Source organism: Miscanthus floridulus, chromosome 4 (genome assembly GCF_019320115.1).
Source record: "Miscanthus floridulus cultivar M001 chromosome 4, ASM1932011v1, whole genome shotgun sequence".
Lineage (NCBI taxonomy): Eukaryota > Viridiplantae > Streptophyta > Magnoliopsida > Poales > Poaceae > Miscanthus > Miscanthus floridulus.
The window spans coordinates 82,271,200-82,286,098 of NC_089583.1; the positions used below are offsets into that span (position 1 = coordinate 82,271,200).

Genomic DNA, 14,899 nt, shown 5'->3' on the forward strand with positions numbered 1-14,899 from the left:
CCTAATTTTGGTTTCTACCACCTTCCACACTTTTCTATTGATTGACTTAATATGTGTGGTCATCTTTGATTTCCAATACGGATAATTTATGCCATCAAATTGGGGTGGCTTCTTGGTGTTGTTGATTTAAGCCATTTTTACACCGAAGGTTGTTAAGCCTCAAATCACGGTGACCTCGGCTCTGATACCACTTGAAAGGTCCTAATGGCTAGAGGGGGGGGGTGAATAGCCTATTAAAAAATTTTCTACAACAACACTTAATAAACCAGTTAGACAATTATGAGGCGAAGCAAGTGTTGCACTAGCCTACTAAAATTGCAAGACACCTACCATAATTCTAGTTTATATAATTTCTATCCACACAATAGCTATGTCACTACACTAAGTTAGTGCGCCATCAAAAGCTAACTAAAGAGTCACACTAACCAAAAACTAACAAGCTCTCACAACTAGCTACCCTAAAAAGCTTGACAAATAGTTTGCGGTATTGTAAAGAGAGAGAGCAAGATAGTTATACTGCCATGTTGAGGAGTGAACCAATCAATCACAAGGATGAATACCAATGAAAATCAATCACCTCAGAATCAAATGATGAACACAATAATTTTTTACCAAGGTTCACTTGCTTGCCGACAAACTACTCCTCATTGTGGTGATTCACTCACTTGGAGGTTCACGTGCTAATTGGCATCACACGCCAAATCCTCAATAGGGTGCCGCACAACCAACACAAGATAAGGATCACACAAGCCACGAGCAATTCACTAGAGTACCTTTTGGCTCTCCACCGGAGAAAGGTCAAGAACCCCTCACAATCATCACGATCGGAGCTAGAGACAATCACCAACCTCTGCTCGACGATCCTCGCTGCTCCAAGCTATCTAGATGGCGGCAACCACCAAGAGTAACAAGTGAACCCCGCAGCAAAACACGAATACCAAGTGCCTCTAGATGCAAACACTCAAGCAATGCACTTGGATTCTCTCCCAATCTCACAAAGATGATGAATCTATGATAGAGATGAGTTGTCAATGCAAATGGCCAAGAGAGTGAGCTTGAGTCGGCCATGAGGCTTAAATAGAATTCCCATTGAAATAGAGTTGTTGGGCTCCTCACTGCACAGAACACGGCCCGACCGGACGCACCAGTCAGATTGACCGGACGTTGGACCTCAGCGTCCGGTCGCGCGATGCACGCCACGTGTCCCCTCTCCTCAAATATTGAGCGCCCGATCCCAATGGTTAAGTGATGACCGGATGCGCTGCTTCGAAGTTGTTTCTAGTAAGCATCCAGAGATGATTTTTCATGATCAGATGCGTTCGGTCACCCTTGACCAGACTCACCCAACGTCTGGTCAGTCATCCTCTTCACTGTGTGCTGCCACGTCAGTAGGACCGGACACACCCCATTAGTGTCAGGTCACTTAGTGACCCAGCGTCCGGTTGAAGACCGACACCAGCGTCTTCGCTGCTTCCACTGACCAGACGCACGACTCCAGCATCCGGTCACTGCGTGACCAGCGTGACTAACTCCTTTTCAATTCTATCTTCTTCACCCTTGCTCAAATGTGCCAACAACCAAGTGTATCACTTTATGCACATGTGTTAGCATATTTTCACAAACATTTTCAAAGGTGTTAGCATTCCACTAGATCCTAAATGCATATGTAATGACTTAGAGCATCTAGTGGCACTTTGATAACCGCATTTCGATACGGGTTTCACCCCTCTTAATAGTACGGCTATCGATCCTAAATGTGATCACACTCACTAAGTGTCTCGATCACCAAAACAAAATGGCTCCTATCATTTATACCTTTGCCTTGAGCCTTTTGTTTTTCTCTTTCTTCTTTTCAAGTACATGCACTTGATCATCACCATGGCATCACCATCATCATGTCATGGTCTTCATTTGCTTCATCACTTAGAATGTGCTACCTATCTCATGATCAATTGATAAACTAGATTAGCACTTAGGGTTTCATCAATTCACCAAAATCAAACTAGAGCTTTCAACAACCAGACGGGAAGATCGACTAAATAGCCAATACGAGAAGAAATCGACTGTTAAGGATTGCGATGTTTGTGGGTCGCGATTGATTTTACAGTAACGAATACAACGCACCCTGATATAAGTAACGTCATCAGCTAGATAAATATAACCAGTGTAAAGCATTGAGCCGATAAGTTCAACGAGAAAGGATGTAACATGCGAACAAATCGGCTGTCTAGTATAAATGGATCTACAAACGTTCTGAATCTAATCTGTTACCATCAATAGTGAGGTTCGACCGGATCGATACAGCTATGATGATAACAATAAACTAAAGCCAAAGAACCCATAAGATCATCTATATATTGACAGGTTTCTGAAAGACATGCTAGATGTGTGAAAGCACAGGCGAATCGGTTGAAATAGCCGATTCAGGTAGAAAAAGAATTACAGCATGTGAACAATCGACTATTTAACATGGACATGTCTATAAATTCATCAGATCTAACCCGTTATCCTTAACAGTGGGGTTCGACCGGATCGATGGCAGCCATAATAAAGATAACAGATTAAACCTTTAAAGTAAACAGATCTATTCACATTTAACAGAATCATGAAGACACACTATAAGCGTTAAAGTACGGACGATCGTCTATTTAGCCGATGTAGGCATAGCAAACATTCAGGGTCATGCCTAGTCGAAAGCAAATCTACCAACCAGCATACTCCGATCTAAAGTACTAACAGTGGGGATCGATCAGATCATTACATCCATAATAGCGAGCTATAGACCAGATTCAACTAGCCTGTTAACCTTCTCAAGATCAGACATGCCTTAACCGCGTACTACGCATGATCAAGTTCGAAGTAGAACAACCGATAAAACATAATCCATCGTTTAAAGTAAGAATCATCGCAATGTGACAGAATAAATGATGGACTAAAAGGGTGTGAGGCCGATCTAGATCGATCTCGATCGGGCAGGTTGATATTACTGAAACTAATGACAATAAGAGCATCAACAAGATCGGTAACTTAATGAATCTACCCGAAGGATGCCACTCTTAAGTAGAGCCGATAACTTGACCTTAGTCTAATTCGAGCAGTTGAGGTCGAACTTAACCGATGCAGCCGTACTTGAACTAGATAAGGATCGATAACTAGCTTATACTAGAGCTCATAAGAGGTCGGCCGGACCGATGCAGCCTTACAAACAGAGGTATAAGCCATGACGGTACTTACAGACAAGCCGGAGGTCGGTCGGACCGATGCAACTTTGTTTGTTGAAGAACTCGCCGAGATCTACACTACTCCTACTACTAAGGGTTGGCGTGAAACCGAAAAAGTAATTAGTATTGATTGATTGGATCCTTTTTTACAATAGCCGGGGTCCAGTATTTATATCCGGAACCTAATCATGAATCATATTCAAACATGGTTCATTACGATATTTGGAATAAAAGAAAACATTCCTAACTTAAGATAACTTGGATCCTAATCTTTTTTTTTGTAGCGTCCGACATATTTTTTCCGACGCCAACTGTAGCTCGTTGACGTTATCGGCTGATGTCATTTGAAGAGAACCGATTCTAGTTCCACCGATCCTTGTGCAATCGATTCCTCGATGACACAATCTTGAAAGCTTTGAGTTCCTGTGTTCTTCCTTCCAAATTTTGATGTAAACAATACCTTAATCATCGGTTCTGTACGGAATTGTAGGGTCCAACCAAGAAATAATAATGTTGAAACACCTCCTTCTCAGTCTTACTAAACGCATTCGGCGATTGAACATTCATTCAGGACCACCATACATTCCTTGTTTGATACTAACACAACAGATCGAGACACGAGTCAATGGAGCAGGAACAAGTTTTTACTAGTACAAGTATACGAGGTTATTGATGGCAGCTAGCTTGTGGCTACAATTAGCTGCCCACTAATCCTCCATATCTACGGGACCATTTGATCCACACACTTCACTCCCACGACGCGTAGCTCAATTTGACCATTCTCCCACGACGAACGCCTCGCAGGTCGCAGCCAGCCAAGTCGTCGGACGTCGCACAGTTTCCCCGATACTGCATGCTTGACGGAGTGTTTCCAGTTCGATCAGGCGAGGGAATTGAGACGCGCGCGGGGATTCCAACTCAATTCCATCTAAATTCTCTTCGTGTTTGGCGCACGCACGCATTGCCATTGCCCATTGCCGCCCGATCGATCGAGCGAGCGAAGAAAAGTCCACTCCAGGGTGATATATCGCCGTGGCGTGGCGTACGTGGCTCATGCATCTCGAGGCCAGGCCAGCGCGCGCGCCGGGGGACAACGACGCCGATCGAGTCGATCCTTATTATCTTCTCGTCGCCAAAAGCCCCGGCACGCACCACATGCTCTTCGTTCGTCGTCCGTCCCTTGCACGATCGCATCCAGGAAACACAGGCCCGAGGCCGCACGCAGTACGTCCGTCCATTAATTCCCTACATTATTATCGAGCCACCAGTTATTATTATGTAATGTTGTAACCCGATCGACGATCCACGCGATTTTTGGAGTGCATCATTGTGCGTACTTGCGACACGTGCGAGACTTGTTTGTTGGTACTGTCCTTCCCGTGTCTATCACCTGTCGTATCGCTTCGTCAGAGTCATCACGTACTGATCCAGATGCTACCACTGCAAATCGACACTTAGTGTGCTGCCGATACCAGAAAGATACAGATCGATGCAGCAGATGGGTCTGCGTCTCGCCGTTCTGTCTGCAGCGGCAGTACGTACTCGCAATTATTAGTGTTTAGGATTGCTCTGAAAGTTCCCAACAAATTTTATGAAGTAGTACTATTTACTGAGAAAGTGTATTTGATATATTTTCAACTTACAGGCTACTGTTTATCGTTTATAATGTGCCCCACTGTTACCGCAATAAGTATTACTTAAGCAGATTGACTTGTCTTATAGCATCTCCAAGAGATTTTAAAACCCACTCCCAATCTTAACTTTTTGGCAAGATAGAAAGTGCCAGATTTTGATCAATTATGGACTCACTACAGATGCAATTTCTAGAAGCACTGATACTTGTGATACGAAATAAATATAACTAGATTGATTATCTGATATATTTTAATAGTATATCTATTTGACGTATAATGTTTTTTTTTATAAATGTGGTTAAACAATGATAATGTGAGTTTTTAGACATTTGTATCTCTATTCTTTTGGAACCAACTGGTATTGACAATGCCTACAAGCAGGTAACCCTGGAGGCTAAGCACATGGAAAAACAGCAACTACTACTACTTAAACTCATGCCACTAGCCGCCACGCCATAGCTATGGCTCACCACGAGAATCTCGGCGTTTGTTTGGTTGGTGACTCAAACGACGAGGCTGCCACACTTTTTTACAGCACAGACCTCGCCACAGGGTGTGGCGTCCAAAAACCACGCCACCGCCACAACTCGCCGCACTTTAGGTGTGATTATATGTGACCGTGATCTAAACAACCTTCATGTGATTTTGAAAAAGAAGATAAGAGATGAGAGAGTGTTTGACCGAGGACATAATAACTGGAATTTCATTTTTTAGAGATGAGTTTAAAAAAGGGGGAGATTATTAGAACGACGTTTAGACAAATATATTGGAAAGGCTAAAACAACGGTGACGTTTGGCAGCGGCGGAGCACGTGGCATCCGCACCGGTAGGTTTCCCTTCGTCCACGAGCTTCTCCGGACAGGCCTATGTGATTACTCGCGTCGCCAAGGCTGGTCGGCACACGTAAGGACAGACGCAACGGCCGGATCGGAGCGGACGTCGATCGCGACGTACAGAACCTTGCCATCGCCGTCGTGGACGTGCAGAGTGCAGGCGCGCGCACGCACGCGTCCCCCATACACAGGCTTTCCACGAAGGGCCGCGTGGCCCATGCCCGGGGCGCCGGGGCCTGGATGAGGCGAGGCATGGCAGGCTGCTGTTGGTCGCCACTCGCCAGTGCCGCGGCCGGCGACCTTGCACGCCCGCCTGGCGGCCGCTGTTCGGAGACGTGACGGCGAGCAGAGACGACGAGCGACTACACCGCCTGGATGCGACGGGTGAATGGTGGATCGATAGCAGTATCGCACCGGCTGCGGCTGAGAAGATGGGATACCTGCAGCGCTGCGGTTTTGCCCCTACCACAGCACAGCAGCGCAGCACCTTGCTAGTCGATCGATACCAAGTTGGTGAAAGAAAGAAAGAAAAGAGAGAGAGAGAAGAAATGATCGTCAAGGTTGGGATGATCCGCCGCGGTACGTACGCCTGCAGGGGCGTAAGCGCCCTCGTGCTGCTAACCCCTTTGCTTAGTGCCGAGATTAAGGAATAAACACGTGGTTTGGCACACACGCGTCGGGGCCCGACCAGGCGCGATGGGATCCGTTGCGGCGCGGTCGTGACAATTGTGCGCAACTTGCCCTCGGCCCTCGATCGCGCGCGCGCGCCCACACCACACCCTTTTCATTCGCTCCATGTGGGGCAGTGGACATGCAGCTTCGGGCTTCATAATAATTAATTAACCAGTAGTAGTAGTTTCTTGGTTAGATTATGCTCTTGACAAGCCAACCTACTAGCTGTAGCATCGAGAGACTAGCCGCTAGGCGGGGTTACAGCATGCGGGTGCTGATACCATAGCATATGATCGTGGATTATTACTGTTAACTGATTTGATGGGAGAGAAAAATACTATTCTAACTAAAAATTTACGATGACTCACGCTGCCGTTTTGCAGTTACCCGTCCCGTCCCGTCCCGTCCCAGCTTTGTTGTTTCTGCCCAAGTGAGCTTGTGGGATCATCTTTCTACAGTGCTAGTAGTATCTCACCTCACCTCAACGTGACTTGCCACGTGAGGTAGCAGCAGCAGCAGTAGCTATCACGCCGGCCATGCCAGCTGCGGCCGAACGCTTCAAAACGAGCCTCGGAACTTGAGCACAGCCAAATAGCTAGCTCCGGTGCTCCACCTCCACCAATAAGCTAAGCTACTACTCGGTTCTGTGCGCCAATCCTATATCGCCGATTGCCGCCACCGAAGAAACCCTTGCACCTTGCTTGCCTATATCTGCCGCTGCCGGCGGGCCGGCTCTCACTCTCAGCTAGGGCGTTCCACTCCTGCTAGGCTGATCCCTCATCCCATTCCAACGACGTGTGCTGCTGCCGTGGTGGTCTCCACTCTCCAGTTCTTAAGGATATGAAGGTGTGAAATTAAAGGCATATGTCATTAGCAGAGTCCTTGTTTGTTCTTCGATCGTTCCTGACGGCGAATTCCCTCTCTTCTCCCGCAGATTTTCAGTTGGGTAGCCAACAAGATCGGCGGGAAGCAAGAACCAAAGCGATCTGCCGCAAATTCTTCCGCACCGGCTTATCGTAAGCCTACTTTGCAAATATATATTTCACTTCCTTCGCTTGAAAATTCTTTCATAGCTTTCTTTGTCGGAGAGAAATTCCTTTTGATGTCTGCAATCTTTATTTAGCGCACATACGCCGCTTCAGGTTTTTATTTGAAGTATTCTAGCTTGCATAGCAGATTCAACTTTCTTTTTTCTCTCATGAATATCTCTCCTTCGTATCAACTTCTTGATCTCTCTATTTCCTTGCATGAATGCATATAAATAGCTTTGATTAGTGTATCCTCTTGATTAGTTTTCTTGCATGGTTGATGCGCTTTAAAATGCCCGTTTCGGAGGTGAATGTTTTTTTCCCAAAATTTTCCCTTCCTTGCTTTACGGTCTGCTTGGTGCGGCTCTCGCACGGCTCCCGGCTCTGTGTCCGGTGGCGCAGCCACACAAAATGGTGCTAACAGGAGGAGCACTTCTAGCGTTGAATCGGTGAGAAGGAGGTGTGTTTTTTTTATGGCAGGTAAAGCCACAAATTGGGACCATAGATTTAACGAGTGCAAGTGAATAAGATGATCGGGGACTTTGAGTCTGCTTCTTCCTTTCACCGTTCTACTTCAACAGCAGCGATTTAAAATTACCAAAACTAGTGCAAATTGGGGCTTTGACCCTTAACGAGTGCAAGTGAATAAGATGATCGGGGACTTTGAGTCTGCTTCTTCCTTTCACCGTTCTACTTCAGTACTCTATTCTTCTTTTCATGATCTATAGTTCTATATGCTTCTCGGAAAGGTGATTATTGTTAGCAAGTTCTTTTGAGTTGCCTTTTCGAAGGAAATGAAAAGGAAAAGATAATGTACTCAACTCGAAGTCCTGTCATAGTTCTTTTTCCGGCAATGCTGGTGTTCATTTTGCTGATCACGTATCAGTTTCGATGGTTCAGTCATACTCCTATCTGTCAACAGTCAACACTGTGGGTTCTGATATGTTCACAAATATGTTCCAATAATAATATGCTAAGGAAATATATAGCAGTTGATATATGCATGAGCGCTAGTGCGCTACAGTACATGCCATTATGTTTGTTCTTTTCCTTCATTTTCTTTGCATCTACTTTCTGATTTTCTATAATTCAAAACCTTTCTTTCATCCCCTAGTACGAGAAAGAGGTGAGGTTTACCTCGGATGGTTCCGTACTAATGATACAAAATTGTCGACTTGAGTTACATTTCTAACACAGAATGCTTACCTCGGATGGTTCCCTACTAAGGGATCATATCTGAAGGCCAGTGGTTCATTTCTTTGTTCTTTATTATTCTTAGAAAGGCCAGATGGTACGGTGGTAAACATCTTCGGATGCTGCTATGTGATTGGGTGATAACCAGCATGATATTCGGGTTGAAACATCGTGGTGTGGAGTAAGCATGGGCAAACATGTTTCTCATCAGTGATAGGCTAACGAAAACAGGGCAAACATGTTTCCAATCAGTGATGGGCTAACGAAAACAACAGCGATTTGATTTTCGAAAAACAACAACAGCGATTTAAAATTACCAAAACTAGTGGTCCATGTTCCAATTTATGCTAATATATTCACGTAGGACCATAGATTTTTTTTTGTTTCTGTGTACTGATTTGGCAAACTAATTTACTTCTAATAATGCGCAGGTGGCAACGTATCAGAAAGTCGCAACGATGAGTTCAGTGATTGGCCCCAATCATTGCTTGCAATTGGGACATTTGGAAACAAGCAGCTCGAGGAAGAAGTAGCAGAGAGCTCTTCAGCGAATGTTCAGGCGACGCAAGATCCCGCCAAGTTTACAGAGGAGGAAGTAGACAATATACGAAGAGAATTCGAGGTGCTCCTGCAAGGCAATGGTCAAGCAGAAGCTCAGGGCTCCTGTGAAGATGAACAGGTAGCTTCGAAAGAACATGACGGTGAAGATAACAACGAGAAGCAGCGCAGGGACAGGGAGCAATTGATGAACAGGGAGATGATCATAAGCAAAGCGAGAGAAATAGTAGGGAAGAAAAAGAGTGCTAAGCTCAAGCCAAGATCGATGGCTTCGCTCCTTAGATTACTCGCGTGCAAGGGCGGGTTTACCACCCCGGTTCTGGAACCAAGGAACTCTTTCCCCCAATCAAGAATGGAGAAGGTACAGCCAATTTCTTCTTTAAATTTGTAGTAGTAGCTTACCAGTCACTGCGCCTTATTTGCATCTCGTTCACATACTAGCTATGTGGTTATCGCTGCAGCTGCTCAAGGCAATCCTGCAGAAGAAAATACACCCACAGAATTCCAACACGGTAGCAACCAGGAGGCACTTGGACTGGAAGCTAGACGAGAAAGAGATCAATGAATGCCTTGAGGATGCGCTGCGTGATCTTGATGACGATGATGGCGCAAAGTGGGTCAAAACTGATTCAGACTGTAAGTACTATACTAATTCGCTAGCGAAATTCCATGACAGTCATGCGCATCACATTTCTTTTACACATGGGACTCAATTTATGTCCTTTTTCTTGCCTTTTCAGTTATTGTGCTTGAAATGTAAAGGCGCGTGTGGTTATGTTTGTTTCTTTTAGGCCAGGTATGCACTTGTCTTCTGAACCATAGAGCTTTCAGGTTTATATTAGCGCATCATCGATCTTTCATTTGATCGGTTGTCCTGGTTGCCTGATTGGTTTATTGGATGCTCAGGTTCCGAAGGTCTTGGCGGGGGCTTGGTGCATTCACGACGCGATATATATGATATATAGAAGGAATTATGGGATAATGTAAGCATGAAGCTATCATGTACCATCTGTAATTTGGATTATGATGATCCTATTCCATGTCTGCTTCTCTTGGCTATGAGATTGTCAAGAAGGCATCCGATTTTTTTCAGAGTGCCGTTGGCCGTTGACATTCCTAGCTACTCCTATTCCTCTTTGTATCCTTTCTCTGAAATCTTCTGCCGACATGACATGTTCAATTTCAAGGCTCGACCAAAGTTCATTTGTATCCTTCTCTGAAATCTTCTGCCGACATGTTCAATTCCATCAAGGCTCGACCAAAGTTCAGAGCAGCCACGCTCGTGCTTGCGTGATTGGGAAAGCACGGCGCACCGAACCGGCCCTGCTTGCAGATCTTCCGATCGCCAAGAGCATGTTCCTTGGCTCTACGTTCCTTGGACTCGTGCGCGGACGCGGCTTCCGTCTGGCGAGATTCCTCGGTTCCTCTCCGCCGTCTCTCCGGCCATGCCTAGCGGTCGTCCGGGTCTCCGGGATGACTTTTCTACGGCTGCGTTCCGACGGCCATGGACATATCACTGGATGCCGCGGTTCAGCGACGGCCTCCTCTCTCGGTTACAGACTTACAGGGGGGGAGAGACAGGCGTCACGTCCGGGTCCGGGGCTGGCGCGGGAGTCCACTGCCAGCCACCGTTTCACAAGATCGCGGTTCACGAGCCACACGTCAGAAAACAAGCAGCCTAACGAAAACCCATGAGATACGAGAGAATGTTATTCAGCCTGCACAGGTTACATCTCGTCCGGGCTATCTTGCGTCCTCAAAAGAATATATAGCTAATTCTAAATGCGACACTGCTGTTTCTTCTTTCGCAGCCTCCTCACTTCTTAACCTCCTCGTACTCGGCCTCAGGAGCCTGGTAACCACCACCCTGACATCCTCCTGATTGTGAACCACCTGCATGTGAGGATCAGCAACTTGGAGGATGGGAAAGGAGGAGCAGAGGAAGAACAGTAAGCAGTTCGGAGGACATGATTGAAATTAACAGAATGTTTGATACAATTTTTGTTCGTCCTTCTCTCTCTTGCCTTGGATACATATACTAGTGCCTACGCCGCTCACAGAGAATCTGCATACTTCTGGTTGGGCCGCCGGATCCGCTTGGGCCGACCGGAGCTTGGCGAGCCATGAGGTGGGCCTGAAGGAGTCGTCGTGGTACCAGGCCCAGCAGGGAGTGGGTGCTGACATTCCCCCAGTCTTTGGAGCCGGCATGTCCCCAGGCCGGCGCCCTGGGAAACTGTTGACGCAGGGCGTCGAGGGGTTCCCAGGTGGCGAGCTCGATCGGTGCGTGTGACCACTGGATGAGGCCTTGTTCCACCGAGCGGTCACCAGCTGACCAGCGACATTGAAGAACACGCACAGGGACCTGCAGTGGTGCAAAATCAGAAGGCAGAACTGGAGCTACATGTTGTGACCCTGGGGAGAGCTTGAGCTGGGACACGTGGAACACAGGATGAACAGCTGCCCCTGGTGGAAGCTCCAACTTATATGCCACTGGACCAATCTTTGACAGAATCTTGAAAGGTCCGAAGAATTTGAACGCCAACTTGTTACAGGAACGTCGTGCAATGGAGGACTGAACATACGGCTACAGTTTCAAATACACCTGTGCGCCCACTGGAAAAGAGCGTTCAGAACGGCCTTTGTCCACTTGCCTTTTCATCCATAGCTGAGCACGTTCCAAATGTTACTTGATGGTGGACTGCATGAGCTCGCGGTCTGTCAGCCAGGTCTGCAGATCTGGAACCGGAGCCAAGGAGGCAACATATATTCCGAAGTGTCGAGGAGGATACCCATAGAGAACCTCAAACGGTGTTCGGCCCAGAGCTGAATGTGTAGAGGTGTTGTACCAAAAGGCGGCAAGCGACAACCAGCTGCTCCATTTGGATGGGCATGCATGAGAAAAACAACGGAGGAAAGTCTCTAGAACCTGATTTACTCGCTCAGTTTGGCCATCGGTCTGCGGATGGTAGGCTGAGCTGAGGCGGAGTGTTGTACCAGCCAACTTGAATAGTGATAGCCAAAACTGACTGGTGAAGATACGATCCCGGTCCGAAATGATAGACTTGGGTAAGCCGTACAAGTGGTAAATATGTTCAAAGAATACCTTGGCCACTGTTGCTGCCGTGAACGGGTGACGGAGCGGTATGAAATGCGCAAACTTATAGTATTTATCAACCACCACTAAGATTGCATTTGCAGTTCCAGAGGTCGGCAGGCCTTCGATGAAGTCCATCGACACCATCTCCCATGATTCCGAGGGAACAGGCAATGGTTGGAGGAGCCCTGGATACTTGGCACGGTCAGGCTTCGCCTGTAAACATGTAGAACAGGACTACACAAACTGCCAGACGTTTTTCTTGAGTTGCGGCCAAAAGAAGATGTGTTTGATGCGCTGGTAAGTAGCAGGTGCTCCGGAGTGCCCCCTGACTGGTTCAGCATGAAAAGCCTGGAGAACCAACTGTTGAACCTCCTTGTTGGTGCCCAGCCAAACACGGCCTTTATGGCAAATGACACCGGCAAGCAAGGAGAATGGGCCTGTAGAGTCCTGCTGTACTGCCAAGCGTTGTAACAGTTCCATGACACGAGGATCTGTCTGGTACCCAGCGACAACTTGCTCCAACCACTGATGCTTGATAGAAGATACAGACAGGAGCTGTTTCGCGTGTTGGCGACGAGAGAGCGCATCGGCCACACCATTCTCATTGCCTTTGCGGTATAGAATCTTGTACTGAAGTCCGAGAAGCCGAGAAAACACTTTCTGTTGCCATGCGGTATGAAGCCGCTGCTCATTAAGATGTGTGAGGCTCTGATGATCGGTGTGGATGAAGAACTCTGCTTGGAGCAGGTAATGACGCTAGGCATCAACAGCCATGAGAATCGCCAGATACTCCTTTTCATAGACCGTCAGGCCTCGGTTTGTGGGGCTTAGTGGCTTACTGATGAAGGCAAGTGGATGACCGCGTTGCAGAAGGACTGCTCCAATTCCTGTACCAGAAGCGTCGGTCTCAATGTGAAATGGAATGGAGAAGTCCGGCAGAGCTAGTACTGGTGCAGTAGACAATGCATTCTTTAGAAGTTGAAATGCTGAAGCATGAACTGAGGTCCAGACGAACAGGCGATCCTTCTTCAGAAGTTCTGTGAGTGGTTTTGCCATGATCCCAAAGTTCTTGACAAATTTGCGGTAATATCCAGCCAGCCCCAGAAAGCCACGTAGTTCCTTGACTGATTGTGGAGTTGGCCAGTCCATAATGGCCTGAACCTTAGAAGGATCGGTGGACAGACCATCAGCACTCACCACATGACCAAGGTATGAGATAGTTTGCAGAGCAAATTTGCACTTGGATAATTTAAGCTTCCACTAGTCAGCCCATAACCAAGAGAGGACCTGACATAAATGGCGAACATGCTCTTCAAGTGTTCTGCTGTACACCAAAATGTCATCAAAGAAGACCAAAGCAAAATGTCGCAATCCAGGTGCCAAAGTGACATTCATGGCACCTTGAAATGTGCCCGGCGCGCCAGTGAGTCCAAAAGCCATCACACAGAATTCATACTGCCCCACATGAGTATGAAATGCAGGTTTATGTTCTTCGCCTGCTTTCAGGAGGATTTGGTGGAAACCAGCGCGGAGGTCCAGAGTGGAAAACCACTGGGCGCTAGACAGTTCGTCCATCAGTTGGTCAAAGATGGGCACCGGGTACTTGGACTTACGAGTAATGGCGTTGAGCTGGCGAAAATCAACACAAAAATGGAAGGTGCTGTCCTTCTTCTTGACAAGCAACACAGGCGAAGAGAATGCGCTGGAACTTGGACGGATCAGGCCCTGTGACAGCATATCCTGAACCTGCCGCTCGATTTCATCCTTGAGTTTCGGTGGGTATCGGTATGGTCTGATGAACACTGGCTGTGGGGGTATTAACCCCTATACCCCTACGGCTAAGCTTGGGCCAGCCCGGATCGGTGGGTCCGGTCCACCAAAAGACGACGCGTGGCCCGACCAACCTATTCGGAGTCCCGCGTAAGGAGTCAAGGCAGATTTGGTGATCAGGCAAGATCCTGGTCGGTTAGAATAGGAATCCTTATCCGACCACGTATGATAATTGTAACTGACTAGGATTAGTTTCCAGATCTGTAACCTTGCCCCCCTGACTATATAAGGCGGGCAGGGGACCCCTCTAAAAAACATCTCTCATTGACATACAGCAATACAAATCAGACGCAAGACGTAGGTATTACGCCTTCTTGGCGGCCGAACCTGGATAAAACCTCGTGTCTGTCTTGCGTCACCGTCTTGTTTGTGGCTTACACATCTGTCTGCCGACAATCTACTACCTTGGGCATACCCCTAGGTAGACTGCCGACCATATTTTGTCGACAGTGGTGCGCCAGGTAGGGGGTGTGCGTACTGCTCTCCAAGCAAACAAGATGGTCATCATCTCCGGCTCCATGGCTACGCCGAACAGCCTCACGTTCACCGTTGGCCAGATCACCTGGATCACCGGCTCCGATGACTTCATCGCCATGACCCCAGAGGAGGCGTGGATTCAGTCTGCGCCGATCACTGCTTCACCTGCATCGGCTATGGCTCCGACCACGGTGGATACGGCTCCGACCACGATGGATATGGCTCCAACCATGACGGATACGGCTCCGACCACGATGGATCTGGCTCCGACCACGGTACATTTGGCTCCGACCATGCCTGCATCACCTTCAGCCACGCCGACAACTCGTCATCCGCTTCCCCGCTACAAAGGGAA

General features: G+C 47.4%; 1 protein-coding gene and 1 pseudogene across 2 annotated transcripts; one reads left to right on the forward strand and one right to left on the reverse strand.

The window, feature by feature from the left end:
• The first annotated feature begins 6,981 nt into the window (after window positions 1-6,981).
• Window positions 6,982-10,343, forward strand: LOC136551858 (protein DEEPER ROOTING 1-like). Of its 2 annotated transcripts, XM_066543399.1 has the most exons (6): window positions 6,982-7,206; window positions 7,295-7,376; window positions 9,014-9,501; window positions 9,602-9,776; window positions 9,881-9,936; window positions 10,047-10,343. In XM_066543399.1, exons 1-5 carry the CDS (start codon window positions 7,201-7,203, stop codon window positions 9,898-9,900), a joined length of 771 nt encoding a protein of 256 aa, XP_066399496.1. In that variant the 5' UTR covers window positions 6,982-7,200; the 3' UTR covers window positions 9,901-9,936; window positions 10,047-10,343. The 2 variants fall into 2 exon arrangements, 1 of the variants encoding a protein (XP_066399496.1); XR_010782679.1 differs by lacking the exon at window positions 10,047-10,343 and having other exon boundaries at window positions 9,582-9,776; window positions 9,881-9,931.
• A 613-nt stretch (window positions 10,344-10,956) lies between these two features.
• The window catches only part of LOC136548709 (heat shock 70 kDa protein, mitochondrial-like), a 37,653-nt pseudogene continuing 33,710 nt past the window's right edge, over window positions 10,957-14,899 (reverse strand).

What these genes read in the sequence shown, in the direction of transcription:
- LOC136551858 (XM_066543399.1), top strand. An exon ending in TTCTTCCGCACCGGCTTATC is followed by an intron (nt 7,377 to 9,013) that starts GTAAGCCTACTT and finishes AATAATGCGCAG; the next exon opens with GTGGCAACGTATCAGAAAGT. An exon ending in CCCAATCAAGAATGGAGAAG is followed by an intron (nt 9,502 to 9,601) that starts GTACAGCCAATT and finishes TTATCGCTGCAG; the next exon opens with CTGCTCAAGGCAATCCTGCA.